Genomic DNA, 16,180 nt, shown 5'->3' on the forward strand with positions numbered 1-16,180 from the left:
ATATAGAGCCAAGAAGAGTATCTAATAATGTATACATCTCCAGATGAAACTGTCAATATGACTTTCTGTTTATTTTGTCACAGCTGCTAAGATCCAAAATAATAATTTAGCGAGTCCATAAATTCCAAATTTTGAGTCTCAGAGGACACATGTGCTTAAGTTCTAGATTTGACGATGTCCTTTAATCTAGGAACTAGCGTTCTAGACGCACCAACAAGTCCTACAAATGTTTAAATGAGTTTTAGTTCCTCAATAATTGGAACCAGAGAGATAGGATCGCTTTTGATCCTATCTTCTTGTTTATATATAACTCAACACACCATTATTGATTGATGCCAAAAGAAACAAAACATTTAAATAACCATAGCTTTCAACAATATTTTCGTATTTTATACAAAATATTATTGATTATTTTTATTTTATAGTAAATTGCAGAATTACAACCCAAACAAATAATAGTTGCATATATACAGTATATTTTAAATTTATCAAGCTCGTACATTTATAACTTCATAGTTCAACTATTTGAAAGTTTATCTTAGATGCATGATGGTGGAACAACTTGGTGGCTTACAGCTTTTAGCCTTTTATAGTTGGCTACCGATAATAAATTAATATTATACGATCGGACTCCAAATATCCAAAAGAATATGACTATTATGATATATAACCACAAGTTTTATAAAAAATTCTCATATATATGTTATATAGATGTCTTTCTTTCTGTAAAACATTCATATGATACAAAAAAGAACATTCATATGATACATTATTACATACAATTATTGCAACGTTTCATATATTAGCACCAAATAAGAAAGAGAATGGCGTGGTCATCCTCTTAATTTGACTTGTACGTTAGAACTTAGAAACGCACACACGGTTTTAGTTAAAAGTAGCTAGGAGAGGACACTATAATTAGCTAAGTATAATAATATATAGTTAAAATTTGAGAAAATGCTTAAAATTTTGCAAATAGCTTTTAATGATCGGAAAGAGCCGGATAGAGTTTCCTATTTAAACCATTTCTCTGACTCTCTCCATCCTTCCCCTACACCGCTCTCTCTCTCCCTCCCTCCCTCGACTCTGCCAGTTTCAGTTCAAATTAAAGCTAAGGTAGAGCTGCTAAGTTGTCCTCCTTCAACACCTTCCTGTTTCCTTTTTCCGTTTAGGAACATTACGTTGGTTCTGTGTTTTGCTTTCAAAATTCAAACTCCTTGCCGTTTAATCGTTTTTTCCTCCATTTCCGAAAAACTAGTTAATACATAGACAATTAGATAGTGTTAAAAACTATTTACATTGTGTTAACCACACACGTGTTAGTCTTATATGTATACATGATACGTGCACAAACACATATATTATCGTTTGTATCTAGTATGCTGATAATAATTTGGGAAAGTAATCAATCAGTGGTTGTAATTCGCTGAATTTCTCAGTTCACGTTTTAAAACATCTTATCACGATTTTCTTGGGACACAAGCAACTATGTCCATTCATTTCACAAAACTATTTATGTTATTTGTTTTCCTGTTTTTCTCTTTCATAAGTACAAATCTAATCTGAAAAGATCCATTGGGATCATTATTATCCATGAAAAATCTCTGTGATACAGAATTAAAGCCCCTATTTAAAGTAACAAATATTTAAAACTTTTCTTCTGTGATCCAATCAATTGTTTCAGAGAAATGGAGTTCGAAAACCGGTACGGGCTTTCAGCGACGCAGAAGTACGACTGTCTCTTGTTCGGTACGTCCTTAGCCATAATATACCAATGAACTTAATTAAATTACACGAAAAGTAACCTGACCAGCTTATCAAAAATCATCTTTAGATTTGGACGACACTCTTTATCCTCTTAGCACCGGACTCGCCAGAGAATGTGGGAAGAACATCAAAGGTAACATTCTTGCTTTGCTATCACCTATTCGATTAATAAACCATTTCTGACATTTTTTTTTGTTTTTTATGGTATATGATAGATTATATGGTCGAGAAACTAGGTATACCGAAGGACAAAATCGTTGAATTGTCTAATCTTCTCTACAAGAACTATGGAACAACAATGGCGGGTCTTAGAGTACGTGATCAACATCCAATACCATTCTTAAATCCCATTTTCGTATACTTTCATTTTTTTTTTTTTATTGGTATCAGCCTGCTTAACCCGATACATCTTCTCGTTTTATAGGCGATAGGATATGACTTTGACTACGACGAATATCACTCTTTCGTCCACGGTCGTTTACCGTACGACAACATAAAACCTGACCCTGTTCTCCGAAGTATCTTGCTTAGCCTTCCTCTCCGCAAAGTCGTATGTACCACAATCATATTTTTTATATACCATACACTATATTATAGTTTTGATAAATAACTAAGCAATATTTTCCTCCCGTTATTAGATATTTACCAACGCGGATAGAGTTCACGCGGCCAAGGCGTTGAAGAAGTTGGGATTAGAGGATTGTTTCGAAGGGATCATATGTTTCGAAACGCTTAACCCGACGCACACAAACGCTGCTTCTGAGATATTTGATATCGTTGGACATTTCGACCTGTCTGAGCCGGTCGGTTCACTCCCTAAAACGCCTATTGTGTGTAAACCTTGTGAGTCCGCTATTGAGAAAGCCCTCGAGATCGCCAATATTGATCCTAACCGAACGGTATAGCTTACCGGGTTAACACAATTAATTTTTATTTCGATTTTTTTCTTAAAACGAGGATAACACAACTAATTTTTATTTATTTCTCTTGGCAGCTGTTCTTTGAGGACAGTGTTCGAAATGTACAAGCTGGAAAACGCGTTGGTCTTCACACGGTTCTGGTACGATTACTTTAGTTAGACAGACCTAACCGGAATCTAAATTAATTAAACCGAGTTCGAAGTTGACTCTTGAGTTTGTTGTTTTCAGGTTGGTTCACCAAACAAAGTCAAAGGAGCTGATTACGCCTTGGAAAACATTCACAACATGAAGGAGGCATTACCAGAGTTATGGGAGTCCGACAGAAAATCATCGGATGTTGGATATTCCGGCAAGGTCGCCGTTGAGACGTCTGTTAGAGCTTAGAATTGTTTTATCGTTGCATGTACCTAATTTTCCTCCACTGTCATTTTCAATTTTTTTTTTTCAAATGACCTATGTCATTTTCGTTTCCCGAGTTGTGTTTATAAGTTCAAATAAAAATCACGAAATAATTTCCCTTTAGTTACAAGAGAACTGAATAATTTTAAAACAGCTGGATCGGGTGTAATTTAAAACTAATTCAAAATTCTAGTCCAAGAATTTTCAACCTAAATGTAAGAAATTTTTGAAAATCATAAATCAGTAAAATCTTAGTATCTTACCATATCATTTTTGCTAGTGAATAGTAGTTTTTAAATACTCCCTCTATTTCTTTTTGTAAGATGTTTTAGCATAAACACATAAATTAAGAAAAAAATTACTTTTAACAAAATCACTTGATTACAACGACAAAAATAACTAAAAGTAGTCAATCATTGTTATTCTGAACAAATAAGACAAAAACTATACATTAACTTTTAATATTTTAATCAATTGTTTTAATAAATATGCATAAAAAATTTCAAAACATCGTATAAATTAAAACAAAACTATTTTCTAAAAACGGAACGGAGGAAGTATAATAGGAGCATCTTCGATATGCTCGATTACCATACATGAACGTCTCTGGTCCATAATTGAATACATAACATTATAATTGGGCCCAAAACCTTCATCATTCTCAGCAACAAACTGACATTACATCAGACGGTCATTAATGACGTCGCTGGCCAGACATGGGAATCGGGCTTCGTATAGAGTAAAAATAAATTAATACTCGATAAATTAATAAATTTTATCGGTACCATTAAAATTATAAAATAATATCTTTTAGAAAATTCTAGTCCCACTAAAATTATAAATTAATAATTTATATGTATACAGATTTTATATAAATAAGAATCTATTATTATATTGTTTGTTTTATATCTACAATTGAATTATTTTTATATTTCTCAACACTTCATATATTTCTGATGAAAATTAGTAGTATTATATTTAAAACCAAATTTAAATTTTATGTAATATATATTATATACACCAAATAATATAATAATAAAATTAATATAAATTTCAAATTTAAAAAAATAACAATTAATGTCTATACACTAAAATCAAATATTTTATCATCTTAGAATAAATATATCTTAAAATAAAAAGAACTAAATAAGAAATTTTTTGTAAATTAATATCTTTATAAATTAATAAAATTTTAAAGTTTTAACATTATTAATTTATAGAGGCTCTACTTTATATTGCTCAAGGAATTATTAACTAGAGTCACAGCAATCTATACCGTTATGAAAAAGACACGTGTCACACTCATTAACAAACTGCGTTTACATCGGACGGTCATTAATGTTCACACCCATCGCTTACTTGTACTGTACTCTTTTAAAATGGCAAAAATTATAGAGCTTTTTTTTTTGCTAAATTCAAAAATTATAGAGCTTTGAAGTTCATTCAATGGCGAGTCTCCCCACCGTTCTGGTTACTGCCGCTGGTGAGAACAGGTACTCGCTGTTTCCTTTGCAGTTCGTTGGGATCAAAACGTCCAAAATCTGAATGCATGTGGAGTTTATTATATATATATATATATGATGGTCTGTCGAACTATATCCTAAAATTGCATTCGTTATTTTCAGAACAGCTCTTTGTTTTCACGAAGATGATGATCTTGTTTAGAAGTCGGACGAGTTTGTGACAAAGGGGTTAGCCAGAACTCCTGAAGGAAAAGAGACATTAGGAGGAGAAGCTGATGTTTTCATCGGTGATATAAAGGATCATCGCAGGAAACTTCCTTTGATATATATTTACTTTTTCAATATTAGATTTGATCGTTCTAAAGATCTCAAACATAGCTTGAAAGCTTTGAGAAAGGTAAACACTTGATACTAACGTAGCATGGAGATCAAGGTATGTCGGATCTAATAAATAAGTCGGCCAGAAGGCCAAGGGCCGGCTCTGAATAAAGCTTTCGATCTCGGCTAAAAACCAGAGTGAACCAGTTCTCCAACCAAAGACTTTAAGGCTAGATGATATCTTCTCTTAGGCCACCTCTCGTTGTTAATTCTTCATCTTTTGTTGCAACTGAAAAGTTGGGATGTCATCTGCTTTAAGAATTAAACGCATGGGGATATGCTACACGCATATATGGCTGATGCAATTTATCATGATTTTATTGTAAGTCAGCGCATAGGAAACTTGTTTTGATATATTATATATATATTACTTTTTCAATCTTGGGGTTGATCGATCTAAAGGTCTCAAACAGAGCTTGAAAGCCTTGATAAAGATATACACTTAATACTAACGTAGCGTGGAGTTCAAGGTATGTCGGATCTAATCATCTAATGATATGGACTTCACATTGTTGAGCCCTTAACTCTAGGCTTATACGGATTTTTTTGTAACTTGGCTTTTGTATGGTATTTTGGATATTGTTTTCAAGTAAAGATTATATTACATATAAATGTGGATATTAAAATATAGAAAAAGACAGCCATAATTGCTATCTAAGTGTAAATAAAACTATTTGACCAATTACCTTCTGCGCATATATTGTAAAACGATTTATAAGTCAAAACTTGCCATGACCTAATGCGAGTACTTTCTCGAATCTCGATCTTATATGCTAATGATTGTACCAAATGAATCGTAGATTCTCTTCCTCCACATCTAAATATATATTCCAAATTCCAACATAAGATACGACTCATGGATTATTTTACATATACGATTCAACATAAGGCCTTACAACGTATACACAAAGCGGGTTTAGTTATACGAATCGGGATTTTCTAATATTTAAAATGATGATAGAACAGAGAATAAGAATTCGTACGTTGTATACAAAGTCCAACACGTACCGTAAGTTTAGTTGCAGGGGAAAATGAAAAAGTCAAATGCTGAAAATGTACGCTGTAGCACTCAATGAATATTTTCATGTTACTATGTTCCTACATTATGTTTCATAACAATTAATACCGGTCACCGACTAGCTGATAATTTGATATATACATAATAATAGTTATGCATATATGATATATTAACTTATAAACATATGTTTCTTACAGATAGGAAGAACATATCATTTCTTAGTTGAAGTATATAAAATAACATTTTGAAACAAAACTAAAATGTTCAAACGATGTTTATTATGAGATTAAATAAACAAAAGCTAGCATAAATTTTATATTTATATGATTAATGAAATACTTATATCAACTAGGAATTAATAAAACAAGAAAATGTAACGTGGGGACGGCTTCGGTTATACATTGGGTAGCATTAAACTATTGCTCGGTGTCGAGTAGTACGGACGAAGTGCGATCTAAAACAAGAAAATGTAACTGTTTTCTTCTAAAACAACTCTAGCAAATATTAAACGCACATGCATTAGTCTCTCTTTACTAGTTTCTCATAAAACTATTAGGTAAACGAGCTGATAAATTATTAATCCTTACAAAAATAACTCACATGTAGTAACAATTTAATAGTACATTTTATCAAACAAAAAAAAAAACAAAATTATAAATTGTCGTATAATGCCATAAATGATTAATTCTAGGTGAACATTCTTGGAAACAATCACATGTGCTTCTTGAAGCTTAACTTAAAATAAATCTCTGACGTTTATTGACTTCTCGTTTAATTAAATTTACTTGCCTACTATCTAAGACTATATGTCTAAACAGTGCACAATGTAATTAGAATACAATTTGTTGAATCGATAAAAACCCAACAAGAGTGTGAAAACGTTTATGGTGTAAGTAAGACCATCATTATCCGAGAAACCCCATTTGGGTTTCTTGATTTTTTTTTTTTTTTTTTACATTTTCGAATTTAAAAAAAAAAAAAATTAAAAACGAACCAATCGCGGACCGTCACGTGTTAGTAGAGCCCGCAGACAGTGTAAGAAACCTTTAAGGACCGACTACTATTTGATAGTTTTGGTAACCGGTTTCTTAAAGAAAAATGGGTCATACGCGGAATCCACACACTAAGAACCCTTATAGTATATATCCTTGGATAAAGATTCTCTATGGTAGTAGAAATAAATATATGATTATCGAAGCCTTAGCAAGGGGGTAATGGCTTACGTACCTTGAAATCAATTTTTAAAATTGGCAATAAATGAAGCACATGGATATAGTGTCGAATATTTTAAATTTATAACTATGATTTATATATACAATATGAAGATAGTTCCTGGGTTGCTAGAAATAATTTTGATTGACAATATACGTGTTAGACTTTTAGTATATTTTTATGTGATCTTCTGTATTTTTTTTTCTTTATACATATTTGTATCAGAATTAGTTACGATATAAATTACATTTGGAAAACCATACATATTGCTCGTTACAATCGATTAAGCTCATTTTTTCTTTATACATATTTGTATGGTAAAACGTGATTATGGCCCCCGCAATCAGTTGAGTCCCAACTGCATCGACACACGGTCCTGTTAAATGCGATACCGTATTTTTCGTGTACTCATACGGACACTCTAGTCTCATTTATAGTCCAGAAACAACAACAAAATCTACAGATATTTAATTAGCAATTGTATAAGAGTATCAATAATTAAAGTTGATTACTTGATTGTAACTTGTGTTCACTTTAGCAAAAAAAAAAAACTTGTGTTTTCACAAATATGAAATAGATGGGAGAAACGGAATTCATTCCCATTATTAAATATCTGCAACCATTTATCTTTTTCGATTATTCATTAATTTCATATGAATTTTGATCGAGAAAATTATTGCTGTGAGTTGAATCGGATGTGATATCCGAGTTCATGTGGGATTTCCAATTGGCACAACTCGCAAATTGACCAAAGAAAAATGCATGAGATGCCCATGTGCGGACCACGTGCGTTTGCTATCCTTTTGGCTTATATAAAAAAAAAATACATAGCTGACTTGCAACTGATAAAAAAAAAAGATTTTAACCTTAGTATATTCATATTTACACGCTTTTTACAATGGATTTATAAACTTTAGAAAAAGGATTTCCCAATAATTAATTGTTCAAGCAATTGACATTCTCTAGATGTTTTCCATATATAGTATTTAGGTATTCGCTTTTGGTTGATAGAATGATAGACGTAAATCCAATACTTTTATTTAACCTAACAAAAACAAATAAAACAAGATCAAAAGTCTTGATAAGGAAAAAGCTCAGAAGATTTTCCTTTTTATTGCTTTACGGAAAGTGAGAAACAAGTGTTCAGTTATTCTCTTTGCACTTTCTTGAAGAATAAGTACCAAAGATTGATTATTTTAGCTTTATAATAAATTACCTTTGATCAAAAAAAAAATTACCTTTTGCATTCTCTTTAATTTTAAAATTTACGACTATAGACTTTTCCAGATAACACATCTAATAAAATTTCTAAAATCAATTGATGTTCTCCACAACGTATATACCTGTTAAATAAATATTATTCACTAATTTTTATTAATGATGAAGTGAGCATGTACAAACAAAAAATCAAATTTATTTATTTTATATAAAACAGTTCAACAATAATTTACTATTATTTACTAAAAACAGTCAATAATTATTTTGGATGGGAAATTTAAACTCTTTTGAGTTCGGTGGAATATAATAGAAATATTTATTAGATCCTGAGGAAAAAATTGCGGAACTACTGATAATTTATAAAAAAAATTAACTTAGACAATAAAAAGAAAATCATAATAGAATAAAGCGGTAAGCTCTTTTGAAGCCTGCTCTCTTCCTCCATAAGTAGCCTTCCTACCATCCTCATCCCTCACACAACTCCCCTCTTTCTCTCTCTTCCAGAAAAGACCATTCCGTACTGAAGAAAAAATGGCGGCGAAAGTAATGACTGTAATGGCGGTGATGGTGGTTGCTGCTCTAACGACAACCACAGTAAACGCCAGGATCCCCGGAGTTTACACCGGAGGTCCCTGGGTCAACGCTCACGCCACCTTCTACGGTGAAGCTGATGCTTCAGGAACTATGGGTACACACCCTTTAAACAAAACTTTATTTAAAGTCAAGTTCCTGAACACACTATGCAATGAATAAACACTTAACTAACGGTTTGTATTGTTACAGGTGGTGCGTGCGGGTACGGGAATTTATATAGCCAAGGTTACGGTGTGAACACGGCGGCTTTAAGCACGGCCTTGTTCAACAACGGTTTGAGCTGTGGTGCTTGCTTTGAGCTCAAGTGTGTCAATGATCCAGGCTGGTGTCTTCCCGGGAACCCATCGATCCTTATCACGGCTACTAATTTCTGTCCACCTAACTTTGCTCAAGCTAGCGACAATGGTGGTTGGTGTAACCCTCCTCGTGAGCACTTTGATCTCGCCATGCCTATGTTTTTAACCATCGCTAAGTATAGGGCCGGTATCGTCCCCGTTTCTTACCGCAGGTAAAATTCTTCATACCTCACTAGTCCAGTCTGTTTTTATTTCTCATTTTCTCGTAATCATAAAAAATACTGCGTCCGGGTAAAATCCCGAGGGCGGTTCAGTAATTTACACGTCTCAATCCATGAGATTCGGGGACATTTTCTTTTGCATTGAAGTCAGCTAAGTTCCGACACTTCTTCACTTTACCCCATACATTTGCCGGGTCATCGACATAACCCAAAATCGACCCGGGTCATCAAAAAACATACTATAAACTCACTCCCTTTCATGACGTTACGTAAAATTATTATAATATTCTATCTAGTTTATTAATTTGTTTTAAATATGATATCAACGTAAAAAACATCAATCTAAGCTAAAGAGTTTCATTGAGTATACATTTTCAGACATAACTAATTGCCATATATATTTTTTGGGGTGTTGCAGGGTTCCATGTAGGAAGAAGGGAGGTATGAGATTCACGATCAATGGATCCAAGTACTTCAACTTGGTGCTAGTCACTAACGTAGCCGGAGCCGGAAACGTCCAGATGGTTAGTGTTAAAGGAAGCAACACAGGTTGGTTAGGTCTTAGCCGCAACTGGGGACAAAACTGGCAATCAAACGCAATTCTGGTCGGCCAATCTCTTTCTTTCCGAGTCAAAACCTCCGATGGTAGAAGCTCCACCTCCAACAACATCGTTCCGAGTAATTGGCAATTTGGTCAGACTTTCTCCGGCAAGAACTTCCGCGTCTGATTTCTAGAAGATAAAACAATAATCTGCCGAAGATATATTTGAAGTTTTTTTTCCCTCTCATATATATATATTTACGTGTCTTTAAAATTAGTTATGATTTGGAACTTGCGTTTCTACCATTTTTCCCTTATTTTCTCAGGGAAAGTATTGGGGCTGCTTGGTTTGGAAGATAGGTTTTATTTTAAAACATTAAGACTTTGTTTTTGTTTTTGGTGTGTTATGTCTTGTTCGGTTATGTAGAGAATTGGCTGAAGCGGCTTCAAAAAGAAAGGGCTGGGATAAAGATAATTGTAGCCCGCAGCTCTCCTTTATGCTCTGATTGTATTTAGTATATATATGATACTAAGAAACTTGGATTTTCCATTTATATAAATAAATGATTGGCTATTCATTTTGATACCATTTCTTTATCTTCAATCTGTTAAAATACTAATGTAATGAATGTATTGCTTATGTTGGTTTGTTGTGTTTGACTTTCAAATAGCGATTAGAAAATATTCAAACTTCATATTTGCTTTTTAAATTTTGAGTATCAAATTTATTCGCCTTTGGGGACATAATTATTGGAGGTCCTTGCTCTTGGGTCTTTAATACACATATATTTATATGTATATATTATATATGCGTATATAATTAAGAATATACACATATATAATATATACATACAAATATATGTGTATTAAAGATCCAAGAGCAAGGAACTCCAATAATCATACGGAAAACTGTCCCTTATCGTTCCCGTAAGGTCACTATACTTTGAACATTCAAACCTATAAGCACGGAATCTATAAGATTTATACGGCCCATAATTCCGGGATATACGGTGTACCATACGTACATTGGCATGTACTTATGTAAGAGGTGATGCACTGAGGAGAATAAAATTCATGTGATGTGATATAAATGCATAACACCATCATCATGTGCAATCTGCGAACACAATTTATCAGAGAAAAACAACATAAAAGTAATATAAGATATTGAATCAGATTTTACAGAATCTTATCTTTTATTCTGATGATTTAGTTGATGGACCAACCAATGTATAATTCGTTTTTTATCTATAGATATTTTGTTACATACTTACATTACTGTTGGGGGTTTTATTTATCCCATGACAGTGTTTCATATGGTTACATGATACATCTAGATGCATACTATTTAGATAGCATCAGCCAGTAATGTAATAACAACGGCCTTAGTTTTTTTTCCTCTTTATTTCTTTCGAGACGAGGTATTTGTTAGTTACCGTGCATGTACATCATTTCAATTTATAAACATTCATATGTAAAATTGTAAATAATGGTAGTATCTTTTCATATTATAATCGTAATTAGTTTATGTGGCTGGTCGAGATGGACAATTTCATCTTAAACTGAGGCCATCAATATGAATCAGAGTAGCATTTTAAAGATTTTTCTGCCTTTAAAAGGTTTCAGTTTCCTTTAAGCAGCAATACACAAACATAGAGTTGCGATAAAAATAAAGATATACCCATATATATAAATATAAGTATCTGTCTATTTGGTTGGTTCACCTGCAAGAAAGATAGAAAGATTAAAGATGGTGGAAAGCATAAATCCTATATCATCTCATCTTTAAAGCATCAATATTTTTCGGCACAAAAGAACAATAGACGAACGTAAGAAAATCACCGGTGACTTCAAATGTGACATCTTACTTGTTAGTTGGGTCGATTCCCAATTCTTTTTTTAAACAAAAGATAAGATATCTTAATTTATTTATTATAGGAGATGCCATAATTCATAACCAAATATATGAATACAAAAATGTAATAACATATATGTTCGGCCAGAAAAGTTATATCCTTAGTTTAGTTTATCTTTGGTTCAAAATATAGTTTAAGCAACTTCTCTATTTTTCCAACTAAAAACCCCTGATCTAAAAATCGGCCGCATGGGCGCTACGCGTCACTCTTCTGTCACGATTTATGCTAAATCGGTTAAAAAAATCGGATATCCGATTTTCTCCGCCTAGACCGCCTAAATGACCGCATAGCCGCTTAGGCAGCCGCCTAACCGCCTAGGCGGCCGCCTAATCTATTTTTTTTTTAATAATATTTTTATTTATTTATTTGATCTAAAATTTTATAAATATCATTTATATTCATAATTTTAATGAAAATTACACTATATTAAGTTTATATATTCTATTTGTGTGCTTTATACAATTTTAAACATGAAAATGTATTAATGTTATACATAATTAAAGATTAACATGTTTTATAACATAGTAAACAGTCTAAAAATTCTGCCCCGCATAATTTCTGATTAATCTCCGATTTTCTCTTTACTCGCTAGGCCCAACTAGCGCCTAGCGCGTTCCCGAACAGGGCTAAAAACTAATAAAGCCTATAACTACAGCCGTTAATGAATCTTCAATAATGGATTAGTTGACTAAACATAAATATAATCTTGATAGTTGAGTAAAATAGTAACCAAACATGCATATAATCTTTGATAGGTAAGTAATATAGTAACCAACATATTAATATTCTTGTCAACACTAGTAGTATATTAACCAAACATACATATATAATAGTTGATAGTTGAATGAACATACTATTAATATTGTCAGCACTAATCTTGTAATCTGTAAATCTGTAATCTAAATCCTCGTTGAAATCACATCTTGTGGATTGTTACATAATTGAAGGCCTAGGATAATTCACAGCTTGTGGAGATTTGTTGTTGTTGTCACTGCTGGGTTGAAGACTCTGCTGCTCTTTTGGTGTTTCCTTTGGGACATGAAGTTCTTCAAGTGTCTTGACGATTTCATTCATGTTCGGTCTAACCTTGTAATCTATAGTTATGCAGTCGAGTGCAAGACCTGCAATTTTTAAAGCCTGGGTAAGCGAGTATTGACCTTGGAGACGAGGATCCATCACTCGGAGAAGCCTTCTTTTGTTTGTTAAGTAAGGTCTTGCCCATTCCACTAGATTATGTTCTCCTACTGGTTGGTTCTTGTCTATGGCTCGTCTTCCTGATAACAACTCCAGTAACACAACCCCGAAGCTGTACACATCGCTCTTTGCCGATAAATGACCTTTCAAAATTTAACAAGAACATCAGTTTTTTTTTGTTGCATTGATCATAAAAAGCAATAGAAAAAGCACATGTATACAAACATACCTGTGTGGTCAAAATAAATAAATAAATACAAACATACCAGTAGCTAAATACTCTGGAGCAGCGTATCCTTGAGTTCCCACGACTCTGGTAGTTACATGGCTAATGTCACCCATTGGACCATCTCTAGCCAACCCGAAGTCTGAAAGCTTTGCGTTGTAGTTCTGTATATATACACAGAAACATTATAATATAAAACCAAAGCTACACAAAGTATCAATCAATCATGTATATCTTACTGAATCTAGCAAGATGTTGGATGCTTTGAAGTCTCGGTATATAACTTGCGGTTGAGCATTGTGAAGAAAAGCGAGTCCTCTAGCTGCACCAAGAGCCATTCGAACCCTTGTGCTCCACGAAAGTGGCTGAAAGAATGTTCCTTCTGTTTTTGAGAAATCAGAAAAATATATTATGTGAATATATATTTCTCATGAGCTTTGTTCTCTTTAAAGTTATGTGAACTTACTTCTGAATAAGTGATTCTCAAGACTACCACGAGGCATGAACTCGTATACAAGTAGCCTCTGCTCTTCATCCAAGCAGTATCCAATCAATTTCACAAGGTTAGGATGATCCAGCTGACCTAAATAATTGATCTCCGCCTGTTTTTTCCATAATGAAAAGAAAAAAAAAAGGTTCAAGCACTCGGTTCTTGAAATAGACTAGCCAAAAAAAGAGATGTGACTAACTAACCAGCCATTCTCGATGACCTTGAAGGCCTTCTTGGTTAAGTCTTTTCACCGCAATGACGATTCCGTTCCCCGGTTTGGAAGGAGCCAAGGAAGTCTCATCGATCCATCCTTTGAAAACGCGACCAAAACCACCTTCACCAACCATACTATCAGGCCTGAAGTTCCTCGTTGCTGACTTGAGTTCACTGAGGCTAAAGTTCTTCAGGTTAGCATTTTGCAATATCTCTCCTTCAGTTCGAGGCATATGAGAGAAGGAAGTAGTCGACGAGCCCTTGCTCCCATCCCTACTCAAGAATTTCGAACTCAGCCCTACAAAAAATCTTCTCTCAGAACAGTTCACACACAAGAAATGGTTTATGAATCTGATTCTGTGGCGGCCTTTTAAGGTTCACCAAATCTGGCAAGAACTAAATCAACATAATGACAGAAACAGCTTGAAGCTAACAGTTAATTATACTCAGCCGACCGACAGTGTACTTTCCAGAGATTCCAACACTTAATTACTAATAATGGAAATAAATGGACTTCTACTCTGTCTGAACAATAAAAACCTTTCTAATTCAGGACAAAGCAAGTGTGTAAGAACCACAAATCATTAAAATTTAATACTAAAAAGGCAAGAAATTGGGCAAAGAAGGCTCACATGTGCTGGAAGCAATATCTGTTCTGATCTGATTGCTGAAACAAGCTCCCATTTAAACACCAATGACTCACTCAAGCTCTATCTATACTCTTGGATTAAGAGCAAAAAAAAAAGAGAAAGACAGATCAGAGTTTTATGTGTGTAAACACAAACCCAGAAGAAGACGTATGAAATGGAGCAAACACTAATAAGGCTCAAGAAAACTCCAAAGGAGAAAGAGAAACGAAGGTTCCCACCATAGAAGAAAGAAAACTATAGAGCTGGCTGGCTAATGATGAAATTCCAAACTTTTTCTTTGTCTCCTAACAGGAAAAGTCTTTTGTGATAAATATTTATTTTAATTGAAACGAAATAGAAATGTGCAATATGAGTTCTTTTTAGTTCTTTCATGTCTCTCTCTCTCTTTCTGTTGGGACTTTGTTTTCTTCCTCATCCTTCTCTGTTCATCGTTGACTTATTGACTTTTTCCATAACCCTCTTTGGAGTCTACCACACTCCACACACAAGTGCCAGACAAAAAAATCTTACCTTATATGATTAGACAAAAATAACCATCCTTTTTTTTTCTGTCAGCAAATAACCATCTATAAGAAGCATAAACGATGCATATGTCAAAAAGAGAAGCTTGATATCATAATTTAAAATTTACACTAAAAAGGATATATGTACGATAAATAATTATTAGTTGAAAAATTATTATGACTTTCGGTTTAAAATAAATTATTTAACAAACAAAAAATTGATACATTGTTCATGTGTATATGGTTGCATATTGCTAGCTTTTGAAATCTCTTGCTCAGTAGAAAAAAAGGATGTTAACTTTTAGAACTTTTAACCAGTATTAAACAAAAGATATATGAAATGGAATACCACTATTTAAAAGACATGAACATTGTTTTTTTCCAGTAATAATGTGAATAAAGAAGAGTATGCTAAGATAGCAATCGGCTCAGCCCAATATATCAAAAACCTTAAATCGTTATGTGCTCTAGGCTTTGTGTGGACTCGCTAACTATTTATAGACTTTCCTTTGGTCCATGGGCCAGTATCCTATTATAGTATATAGTTAATGATAAATATTGATTTCTTTAGGAATTATGTAACAAATGTTGTATGATAAAAAAATGTTGTATTTATGATTGGAAAGTTTACTACTTCTCTCCGTTTAAGATTACTTCACACGAATTAAAAAAAAAAAGATTAATTTTTTTCTTTTATCCCTATTTAATACATGATTTTGTTTGATTTTATTAATTAATTAGCTAAAAATAAGAGTAAAAACTGAAAAAACATTTAATATTTGTTTTGAAAATGTAAAACGATACTTATATTAAAAACAAAATTTTAAAGTTAAAATGACACTTAATACGATAAAGAGGAAGTAATACATAATGAGATGGCAATTTAATGCAACAATTTCATCTAAAAATTATTTTTTCAGTACATAATCACTGAGCCAAATCCATTTTACTAGTGCTAAAT

At 33.0% G+C, this 16,180-nt stretch overlaps 3 protein-coding genes across 5 annotated transcripts; 2 read left to right on the plus strand and 1 right to left on the minus strand.

Moving 5' to 3' along the window:
• Positions 1 to 988: 988 nt before the first annotated feature.
• On the plus strand, positions 989 to 3,151 carry LOC106326762 (uncharacterized protein C24B11.05-like). 2 transcript variants are annotated; one of them, XM_013764682.1, is made up of 8 exons: positions 989 to 1,116; positions 1,685 to 1,749; positions 1,835 to 1,900; positions 1,983 to 2,080; positions 2,192 to 2,317; positions 2,406 to 2,666; positions 2,762 to 2,827; positions 2,916 to 3,151. In XM_013764682.1, exons 2-8 carry the CDS (start codon positions 1,689 to 1,691, stop codon positions 3,069 to 3,071), a joined length of 834 nt encoding a protein of 277 aa, XP_013620136.1. In that variant the 5' UTR covers positions 989 to 1,116; positions 1,685 to 1,688; the 3' UTR covers positions 3,072 to 3,151. The 2 variants fall into 2 exon arrangements, with proteins under 2 accessions (XP_013620136.1, XP_013620138.1); XM_013764684.1 differs by lacking the exon at positions 989 to 1,116 and having other exon boundaries at positions 1,203 to 1,749.
• Positions 3,152 to 8,845: 5,694 nt separating this feature from the next.
• Positions 8,846 to 10,624, plus strand: LOC106326763 (expansin-A9-like). The gene is made up of 3 exons (XM_013764685.1): positions 8,846 to 9,063; positions 9,159 to 9,477; positions 9,905 to 10,624. The coding sequence occupies exons 1-3, from the start codon at positions 8,907 to 8,909 to the stop codon at positions 10,212 to 10,214; spliced, it is 786 nt and encodes a 261-aa protein (XP_013620139.1). The 5' UTR covers positions 8,846 to 8,906; the 3' UTR covers positions 10,215 to 10,624.
• A 2,032-nt stretch (positions 10,625 to 12,656) lies between these two features.
• Positions 12,657 to 15,028, minus strand: LOC106326759 (probable serine/threonine-protein kinase NAK). Of its 2 annotated transcripts, XM_013764679.1 has the most exons (7): positions 14,935 to 15,028; positions 14,699 to 14,780; positions 14,057 to 14,364; positions 13,830 to 13,965; positions 13,603 to 13,745; positions 13,404 to 13,527; positions 12,657 to 13,280 (listed from the first exon to the last, which is right to left on the minus strand). In XM_013764679.1, the coding sequence occupies exons 2-7, from the start codon at positions 14,748 to 14,750 to the stop codon at positions 12,877 to 12,879; spliced, it is 1,167 nt and encodes a 388-aa protein (XP_013620133.1). In that variant the 5' UTR covers positions 14,751 to 14,780; positions 14,935 to 15,028; the 3' UTR covers positions 12,657 to 12,876. The 2 variants fall into 2 exon arrangements, with proteins under 2 accessions (XP_013620133.1, XP_013620132.1); XM_013764678.1 differs by lacking the exon at positions 14,935 to 15,028 and having other exon boundaries at positions 14,699 to 14,934.
• Between the last annotated feature and the right edge of the window lie 1,152 nt (positions 15,029 to 16,180).

Source organism: Brassica oleracea, chromosome C2 (genome assembly GCF_000695525.1).
Source record: "Brassica oleracea var. oleracea cultivar TO1000 chromosome C2, BOL, whole genome shotgun sequence".
NCBI lineage: Eukaryota > Viridiplantae > Streptophyta > Magnoliopsida > Brassicales > Brassicaceae > Brassica > Brassica oleracea.

What these genes read in the sequence shown, in the direction of transcription:
- LOC106326762 (XM_013764682.1), top strand. Translation starts at nt 1,689, where the DNA reads ATGGAGTTCGAAAACCGGTACGGGCTTTCAGCGACGCAGAAGTACGAC. An exon ending in ATGTGGGAAGAACATCAAAG is followed by an intron (nt 1,901 to 1,982) that starts GTAACATTCTTG and finishes GGTATATGATAG; the next exon opens with ATTATATGGTCGAGAAACTA. An exon ending in CAACAATGGCGGGTCTTAGA is followed by an intron (nt 2,081 to 2,191) that starts GTACGTGATCAA and finishes CTCGTTTTATAG; the next exon opens with GCGATAGGATATGACTTTGA.
- LOC106326759 (XM_013764679.1), bottom strand. Translation starts at nt 14,750, where the DNA reads ATGGGAGCTTGTTTCAGCAATCAGATCAGAACAGATATTGCTTCCAGC. An exon ending in TGAGAATCACTTATTCAGAA is followed by an intron (nt 13,746 to 13,829) that starts GTAAGTTCACAT and finishes TCTCAAAAACAG; the next exon opens with AAGGAACATTCTTTCAGCCA. An exon ending in TCCAGAGTATTTAGCTACTG is followed by an intron (nt 13,281 to 13,403) that starts GTATGTTTGTAT and finishes AAATTTTGAAAG; the next exon opens with GTCATTTATCGGCAAAGAGC.
- LOC106326763 (XM_013764685.1), top strand. Translation starts at nt 8,907, where the DNA reads ATGGCGGCGAAAGTAATGACTGTAATGGCGGTGATGGTGGTTGCTGCT. An exon ending in TGATGCTTCAGGAACTATGG is followed by an intron (nt 9,064 to 9,158) that starts GTACACACCCTT and finishes GTATTGTTACAG; the next exon opens with GTGGTGCGTGCGGGTACGGG. An exon ending in GTCCCCGTTTCTTACCGCAG is followed by an intron (nt 9,478 to 9,904) that starts GTAAAATTCTTC and finishes GGGGTGTTGCAG; the next exon opens with GGTTCCATGTAGGAAGAAGG.